The sequence below is a fragment of the Callorhinus ursinus genome, unplaced genomic scaffold (assembly GCF_003265705.2).
Source record: "Callorhinus ursinus isolate GAN/ISIS: 27379988/994484 unplaced genomic scaffold, GSC_fseal_2.0 scaffold51, whole genome shotgun sequence".
Taxonomy (NCBI): Eukaryota; Metazoa; Chordata; class Mammalia; order Carnivora; family Otariidae; genus Callorhinus; species Callorhinus ursinus.
In genome coordinates, this window is record NW_027397113.1 from 282,603 (window position 1) to 290,883 (window position 8,281).

At 64.7% G+C, this 8,281-nt stretch overlaps 1 protein-coding gene across 3 annotated transcripts; it reads left to right on the forward strand.

Annotated features, from left to right (window-relative positions):
* Positions 1–586: 586 nt before the first annotated feature.
* On the forward strand, positions 587–7,894 carry MRPL23 (mitochondrial ribosomal protein L23). 3 transcript variants are annotated; one of them, XM_025879254.2, is made up of 5 exons: positions 587–696; positions 2,810–2,932; positions 3,690–3,772; positions 4,352–4,425; positions 7,708–7,894. In XM_025879254.2, the coding sequence occupies exons 1-5, from the start codon at positions 680–682 to the stop codon at positions 7,864–7,866; spliced, it is 456 nt and encodes a 151-aa protein (XP_025735039.1). In that variant the 5' UTR covers positions 587–679; the 3' UTR covers positions 7,867–7,894. The 3 variants fall into 3 exon arrangements, with proteins under 3 accessions (XP_025735039.1, XP_073739429.1, XP_073739430.1); XM_073883328.1 differs by lacking the exon at positions 587–696 and adding an exon at positions 919–1,130; XM_073883329.1 differs by lacking the exons at positions 587–696; positions 2,810–2,932 and adding an exon at positions 2,960–3,104.
* The last annotated feature ends 387 nt before the right edge of the window (positions 7,895–8,281 follow it).

Sequence of the window (8,281 nt, forward strand, 5' to 3'; positions counted from 1 at the left end):
ACACTTGAAGGGTTTGCGGGACTTGGGAGAGACCCAGGGGCATGAGGGATTCTGGGCTCTTACAGGGCGTGCAGGTCAAGGGTGCGGCTCAGATATGCAGGCCAGGTAGGGGCCAGGTGCGTGGGGCAGGGGCAGCGGGCAGGGAAGGGGCAGTGGGGTAGGGACGTGGGTCAGGGGCAAGGAGACAGGAAGGTGGGGCAGAATGAGACAGGTGCAGTAAGTCCGGCAGGGGCGGGAGGCAGGGCGGTGGGGTAGGTGTGCAGGTGGGGGGCGACGGGAGAGGCACTGGGCAGGGCAGTGTGGGCAGGTGCGCTGGGTGTGGCGGGGGCGTTGGGCGGGGCCGTGGGTCAGGTGAATGGGGCGGGGGGGGGGTGGGGGCGGGGGGGGGGGCGGTAGGCGGGGTCGTGGGGGGAGACACGTGCGCGGGGTGGGGCGATGCGATGGGCGGGACGGTGGGCGGGTCGTGGGCGGGGCTACCTAGTGGGCGGGGCGACGGGACCGGTGAACGGGACGGGACGACAGGTGATTGGGGTGGGGCGGTGGGGCAGGTGCGCGGGGCGGGGCCGGGGCGGGGCCGGGGGCGGGGCGCCGCGGGCCCTCCCGGAAGCCAGGGGGCGCTGTGACGGGTCCACGCGGTCCGTGCGTGCCCCTCCTTCCGCCCGCGGCCCGGAAGCTGGCGATGGCGCGGAATGTGCTGTGAGTGGCCGGGGGCGCGGGCCTGGGGGGCCGGCGGGGGGGGGGGGGGGGGGGGGGGCGCGGTGACGGTCAGGGGGCTACGGACGCGGCGTGGACGTCGAGCGCCCGCCCGGGAGGGTCGCCCCCACCCGCGTCGCCAGGACCCCCGCGGCCCGCCCCCCACGATTGAGGCTGACGCGCTCGTGTCCCCGGCGAGCGCGACCGGCCCCCTGAATGAATGAGTGCTCGCACGCACGCATGCGCATTGGCCCGGCTGGTCCGCGGCTAGGGGCCCAGTGTTGGGGGGGCGCGAGCGCGCTCCGGCAGGGGCAGAGGGGCCGAGGCGCGTGCGCGCGCTTGGGGGGCAGGCGGGCAGCGGGCTTGGCCTCGGGGTTGGCGTGTCCACGCGGCGGCCGGGGAGGCTCGGGAGGAGAGCCGGCGGGGCGGGCTGGCGGGTGAGGGCGAGGGGGAGGGTGGGATCGCGGGTGAGTCACCCTCGGGGCCGCAGGGAGGTAGGGCTTGTGGCAGCCTGCCAGGTCGCTGTGCTGGGAGCAGGCAGGAGAAATTCTGAGCTGCACTTGAGCCGTGTGGAGTGTCGGGCTTGTGAAATCCGGGAGGGTCAGGCGGGCCGAGGGAGAGGGGTGGGCCCACAGGTGGTGCGGGCCTGCGATGGGAGAGCAGGAGGAGGGGCGGCAGCAGCGCTCGGGCCGGCCCTTGGGATTGCTCTGGCCCTCCCGTGGGTGGGGAAGGACAGGGGGTTTGCGAGACCGTGGACGCCGCGGGAGACTCGTGTCCTGCCCACCTCAGGCCTCTGAACCTCTAACCCTCACACTGGGCCTCCCTCCACCCCCAGCCGAGGGCACTCCTCCATCCCCAAGCCCAGGGATCTGGAGAGAAGGAGGGTCTGAAGCCCTGCGTCCCCACCCGCCCAGCTCCCCAGAGGGCCTGCCCCTGCCCCCGTGCAGTGCCGCAGTTGGTCACCAGGGGGAATAAGTGAGCCCCTTGGGTGGCCAGCCATTGGCCCAAACTCCAACGGAGGGTAAAACAAGGCAGGCCTCTTGTTCCGGGGGGGGCCCTGAGAGGACGAGGCCTGCACCCTTCAGAAGCCACCCTTCCAGCCTCTCACCATTGCCCACCCTGCGGTGGAGACTGCCCCAGGGGGTGCTGCTGGGCCACTGCCACGCCCTGACTTGGTCACTGGCCACCTCGGGTAGATGGCACTTGGCCACTCAGTCCTACGGTGCCCTAGCCTCCCGGAGCCCCCGTACCGTCCACATGCCCCAGGTGCCTGCTCAGTCCTGAGGCTCGCCCTGGTCCTTTCACCCCCTGGCCCTCCTCATCCTGTGCCCAGCATAGAATTTGGCCTCCCTGAGCCCCCCTTTCAGGGTGCTGGTTGTCCTCCAAATCAGGGGCCACGGGCAGTGCTGCAGAGTGGCCAGCAAGGCTACCGGTGAGACCCGTGGCCTGTGCGCCCACCCGCCCCAGGCCCGGCCCCCTGGCCTCCCGGCAGCCTCTGCAGACCAAGGCGCCCCCCTTGGCTGGCTGCGTTGCCCTCGCAAGCCCAGAGTGCAAGTGCACTTGGCAATAGCTGTGGGTGGTGGTGGCCTCTCACTGCTTTCCAGCTGCCTCTGCTCGCCCTGGGGGTTTTCAGGGTGGGGGTGGGGGTTAACGGGTCGTGGTGACGGTTGCTTCTCCCACCCACATGGAGAGTGTGCAAGTGACACCCGCCCTTGCTGCGGGGTGAGCCAGGGCTGGGAGCAACTCCACGGCAGGCAGCCTGCCTGTGGGACCGTCACTTTAAGTGTGGTCTCCAAGCCTGGCCACCAGCAGCTTTGGGGTCCACGGTGGGTGTGCTCTCTATGCTCTCTACGGGCCTATTTCTTGAGTCACTCCATAGCCCCTTCCTAAGGGCCCACAGCCCGCACGAGTTGATGGGCACTGGGGGTCTTGGGGCCCACACTGGGCAGAACTGTGCAGTGAGCAGAGGGGGCCCTGGGGCGCTGGCTTGTGGAGAGCTGCCCCCCCCCCTTCGCTTCCCACTCCTGTTGCAACGGGTAAACAAACGGAGGTCTGCTGGGGGCGACCCCGGGGTCATGTGTTCTGTGTTTGATGTGGACAAATCTCCCCCTCTCAGGTACCCTCTGTACCAGCTGGGCAACCCCCAGCTCCGTGTCTTCCGAACAAACTTCTTCATTCGGCTGGTGCGGCCCGGCTCGGTCCAGCCTGAGGACACTGTGCAGTTCCGGATCCCCATGGAGTAAGCCCCTGAGGAATTCAGGCTGGGGAGTGCCCCTGGGGGCCGGCTGCCCTGCTGGTGTCGCAGACCTGGCTCCTACGTGTGGCTTCTCCCCGCTGTGAAAACACCACAGGCAGCCCTCTGAGCTGCTCTGCAAATATTGACCGAGGGCCTGCTGTTTGCAGAGCCTGGGGTGAGGCCGGGCTGCCCCCAACGCCCTCCCCCTCCCCTCCCCTCCCCCCACTGCCCCCCCACCCCGGGGGAAACCCAGTGGAGGGCCCAGCGCCTCTGTAACTGCATTGAGCTCCGTGCTCTTCCCAGACGCCTGGGCCCAGGCTCTCAGAGCTTCTCACCACAGCTTCCAAAAACCTAGTTTTCCAGTGGTTCCCTCGCAGAGGCCCCGGGCACTGTCCCCCAGGCTGCAGGGCGCCTCAGGATGTGACCGTCCCAGTGCATGGGCCTGGGGTCAGCTTGAGCTTGAGTGGCAGCCTTCAGAGGCCGGGCAGGAGTGGCCAAGGGCCACGGTGATGATGCCATTTCAGGTGGAAAGGGGAGGGGGCCTAACCCACCAGCACCGTGGCCACCTGGTGGGCTGGGCTCCTGGCAGCCTGGGGGCACCCCCATGTTGGCCCTTCCCTGGAGAGAGCTCTGCCTGGGACCCTGGCCCCTAGGGCCCCCCCACTCGTATGTGGGGGACAAGAGAGCACCGGGTGGGGTCGGGTGGCTGCTTTTCATCTCAACCTGGCTGGGACTTGCTTTTCTTTCGTCTCTACCCCAGGATGACCAGGGTGGACCTCAGGAATTACCTCGAGCGCATCTACAACGTGCCTGTGGCCGCCGTGCGGACAAGGGTGCAGCACGGTGCGTGCTAGGCCCCTGCTGCCCTCTGTGGGGGTGGGTGCGCCCCCAGAGCTCACAAGGCCTCCTCCCAGCCTCTGCGGGGGGCTGGTTCTTGCTGGGGAGCTGAGGTGCTCGGGGCTGCAGCGGCTTCCCCAGGCCCACGCTGCTGACAGGGCAGAGCCCGGGCTGGAGCTCAGGTGGGCCACCCCGCTTCTGCTCTAAGCTCTGTCCTCGACCGCCTCGGAAGCGGGGTCAGCAGGGCACTTTCCTCTTGGTTCCCTGACCCCCCACTGCACTCTGAGTTGTTAGGGACGGCAGCCTTCTGTGTTGGGTCGCTATGCTGACAAACGGGAGAAATGGGTCTCCTGACTTCTTTTAGACACGTTTGGGTGTTTAACAGAGCAGAGATCCACGGTGGTGGCGCTGGCTCCTCAAACACAGCCTGGACCTGTGAGCCGGTCACATTCGGCTGTGACGCACTGTCATCAGGAGACCACCCAATTCTTAACATGTTTGCCTCTTTCTAGAAAGTGGGTTCCTGGATGAGTTGGACTAAAAATCTCGTGCTTGGAGTAAAGTGTGTCTCCCCCTCCCCAACAGGTTCCAACAGGAAGAGGGATTACAGAAACGTCAGGATGAAGAAACCAGACTACAAGGTGGCCTATGTGCAGCTGGTGAGTGGGCTTCGGGCAGAGTCCCAAGTCCTGGGCGTGACTTATCACGACCGTGACCTTGGTGCGGGGGACGTGTTTGTGCAGCGGCCCCCTCCTGGGGCCCAGGGAGGCCCTGTGAGGCAGGATCTCAAGGACCATGGCAGACGCGGGGCAGAGCCTGCACTTAGTCCTAATCCCCAGTGAAGCCCCAGGCGGAGCTGGTGCTCCAAGCACATTCACCCCATGGGAGGAGACGGCGCAGGGCATTTTGGAACTTCTCTGGGGCCAGCCGTGTTAGGCCCTTGGACTTTGAACGTGCTGTGGGCTCGGGCAGGCCCACTCAGCCCCGGGGGGTTTGGGCTCAGGCAGAAAACAAAGCTCCTGCCTCTGGAGAGCATGTCCTCAGAGGGACAGGCCCCCGGGAGAAGGGGGAGGCAGTTGATGGCCTGGGGGTAAAGCTGCTGCAGGGGCCTGGGTCTCAGAGCTGGACCCGTTCGGTGTGCCCTGGGGTCCTGGTGGGCCTCCTCCCCTCTGGACTGAGTTGTGGGGCTCTGGCACATCCCGCCAGGTTCTCTTGACCGTGTATTCTGCCTGGCCTGGGGCGTGGGGGCAGGGTCCAGTGCTCCATCTCCGTCCAGCAGAGAGGAAGACCCAGAGCTTCAGAGACCCCTGCTCAGGCTCTCCCCTTCTAGACGGGACCCTAGATGTGCTTCTGCAGATGAGCCCTCCAGGAGATGGCAGGGTCTCCTGCCATGTCCGTGCGAACCCACCAGGGAGGGCCCTGCTTGCAAGGCCCATTAGCTGCCCCTACTGTTTGAACCCCCCTGGGGCTGGGGGGGGGGCCTTCTAGATTCTTCCATACCGGGGTGGACAGCCCAGCTGAATCCTTGGCAGGCGGCGGCTGGCCATGGCCGCTAGATGGCAGTAACGCTATTGTGAAAACCGCCCCCCCCCCCCCCCCCCCCCCCCCCCCCCCCCGGGGCCTACAGCCCTATTTTGGGTGAGAGGAGGCAGTTTGTTAAGAGACTGAGTTAGTGTGGCAACTTCTCTGAAAAACAGTCACAGTTGTTGTTCTAAACAGGGGCCCCCGTAATTATTTGGCCTAATATTTGCTGTGCATAAAATCAGCCAATCCAGGTGGAGGGAGCGCCCGTTGGCCATATAAAGGCGCCTGTGTCCTGTGTGTGAAATCGGGCCATCTGTCTCTGTCACGCGTGCGGGCTGACACCCCCTGTGCGGGCATTCGCCACCAGGCCTTCCGCGGGCCAGCGACAGTTACAAGTGGCTTCTGAGTCACCCGAGCCCTTGCATTCTTCCCCGGGCCCCGCCTCAGCCCCCTTCGGTCCGGTGCATTGGTGTACGCAGCTGCCACGGGGCACGTCTTTCTTCCCCCTGTGAAACCCGGCAGCACAGCCGGGGGCAGAGGCCCCGCCGGGCACGGCGCCTGCAGGCCCACAGTGACATTCGGGGACGTTCATGGTGGGCCTCCCGCCCCCCAGTCCCGCGTGCCTCTGCCTGGCCTGCAGACCGGCAGGAAGCTCGGGCCCTTGCCCTCTGAAGGGGTCCCCTCTCTGCCCCCATCTGCCGGGGCCGACCTCTCCCAGCGTGTCCCTGTGGGCCCCGCTCTGGGGCTTCTAAAAACAGAGCTCATTGTAAAGCACACAGAGGGTCAATCACGAACACAAATTAAGTTTCCGAATCTATTTTGGGTTGACTGCTGCGGAAGAGCCCATCCGGCGGGGTGGGGGCCCCCGTTCCCCCCGACAACCTGATACACATCTCTGCGGGTCTGCATCCCCCACACGGCAAGTGGACTGTCGCCCGGCCGGCAGGAGCCCTCTGGGGCCAGGCGGTGGCCCCGGGGGCACCTGGGACCGCCAGCCTGGGGCCGGTTCCCACACTGCTCCTTTCCTGGCCTTTCCTGCTGAGCCGCTCATTCTGCGCCATGGCGGGGATTGAGGGTTTACTTTTGAAAGTACAAGGTGAAGTTCCCCAGAGAGGGGCGCCCACAAGTGGCTCTTGTCTCTGGTGAGAAGTGAAGAATTTCTCTCACCGGCCCCGTCCGTTTTTCCGGAGCTATTGCAAATTGGCATCTTTGTATTTATATTTTAAAATGTCATTTTGGGTTTCCCCCACCTCAGAAAACTAGCAAAATCACCTCGATATATTAAACATAAATCCCCATTCTGGGCAATCAGCCCTGCGTGTAAACTCTTGCCCTTTGGTATTTTAAAAAAGAAAAAAAAGCAGCGTTGAGCCGTGTAAGCTAATCCTGCTGCAGGCTGGCTACTGAGCGCACACAGCCCTGCTTTCTTCACTCGGGCCCGCGCTCCGCGCCATGTGATCAGAATTTATAAACCTTCCCTTCTCGGGTGGGGCGTGCGGGCTGTTTCAGATCATACTTGGCCGCCTGCCCAAAGCCAAATTTCTTTACAAAACAAGGGTCTCCAAGAACCAGCGCACTTTACTGATTTTACTTATTAAAATTTTCCAGATACGGATGCCGTCCTCCATCCTTCTTTGCCCGTCTGGAAACAGACAGCGCTGCCCTGGCGCGCACCCCCCTCCCGCGTCCTGGTCTTGGGGGGTTGCTCTGTGAGCCGAGGCGAACTGAAAGGGCACCTCACAGTTGCCGGGGCCCCCTCCTCCACGCCCACGGGGGCCGGTGCCCCGCACACGTGCTCGGGGGTCTGGGCTGGGGCTTGGCCGACGCTGGCACATTCTGAACTTTTAGTGAAAGACGTAAAACCAGTTAATTTGCAAAGCCGGTCTTGATTTATAGACTGCTGCATATGTACATTTCTTTGTACGTTATATGCGTTTTATTTGCCAAGCTCCGAGCCAGGAGGAGGGGTAGTCTTTAATGTGGGTAAAGGCCTGTAGGTATTTTGGATGGAAAAAGTTCCAGCGCGGCACCAGACGTTATTTGTGCCGTGTTTTCCTGTGCCTCGCTCCTGCCCCCCGGTCCGACCGGGCTGCCCCCGCGCCCGTGAATGGGCGCTTTGCTGGGCTGCTTTTAATGAGGCTCCAGCCACTGCAGACACCACTCCATAAAGAGATAATGCCGATGAAAAGGGGCATTGTCCGGAGTCATGGCTTCCCGCTGTTAGATAAAAGCCAGTGGCAGGCCGACGTGTTTGCGTTCCAGGCGGGGACAGCACCCTGGACGTGCTGGCCGCGTGTCTGTCCCAGGGGCTTGGGGCAGGAGGGTCCTGTCAGGCTGTCCCCCTGCCTGGAGGCTCCCGGGGCCGGCACGGCGTCCAGAGCCGCGGCTCTGAGCCCGAGTGCTTATCCCCTCCGCAGGCCCACGGACAGACCTTCACGTTCCCCGATCTGTTTCCTGAGAAAAAGCACAGCAGCCCCGGTGACAACGACATCCAGGACAAGCTCCTGGAGGAGCAGAGGCAGAGGCAGAGCCGGGACCCCCGGCGCGGTGGCGTGCCCGACTGGTTCGGCCTGTGACGGCCCCAATAAAGTCCTGTGTGTGGAAGCCCCGGGCTCTGTGTCCTCTGTCCCTGGCGTCCAGCGCAGGGCTGTGCCCCACGGCGCACACGGCGCCTGCCCGCAGGGACGGAACAGGGCCCATGTGACCCGTTCCGCCCCCACGAGAAGGGTCTTCGTGAGGAAGGTTGTATCGGGCAGGTCGTGAGGAGGGGTGGGGTGAGCGCCACGGGCAGGGGGCCCGTCCTGCTGAGGGTCCAGGGTGGCACCACCGGTGGCTCTCGAGTGGGGAGGGATCCATGGCAGGACCCAGAGGAAGCGGTGTTTAGCAGATGCCAGCCTAGCGCAAAGCAGTGCGTGGAGGGCAGGAGGCGGGAAGGACCAGCGACCTGAAGGCCTGAGGATGGGATGATGAGGCCAGTGGCCATTGGCACCC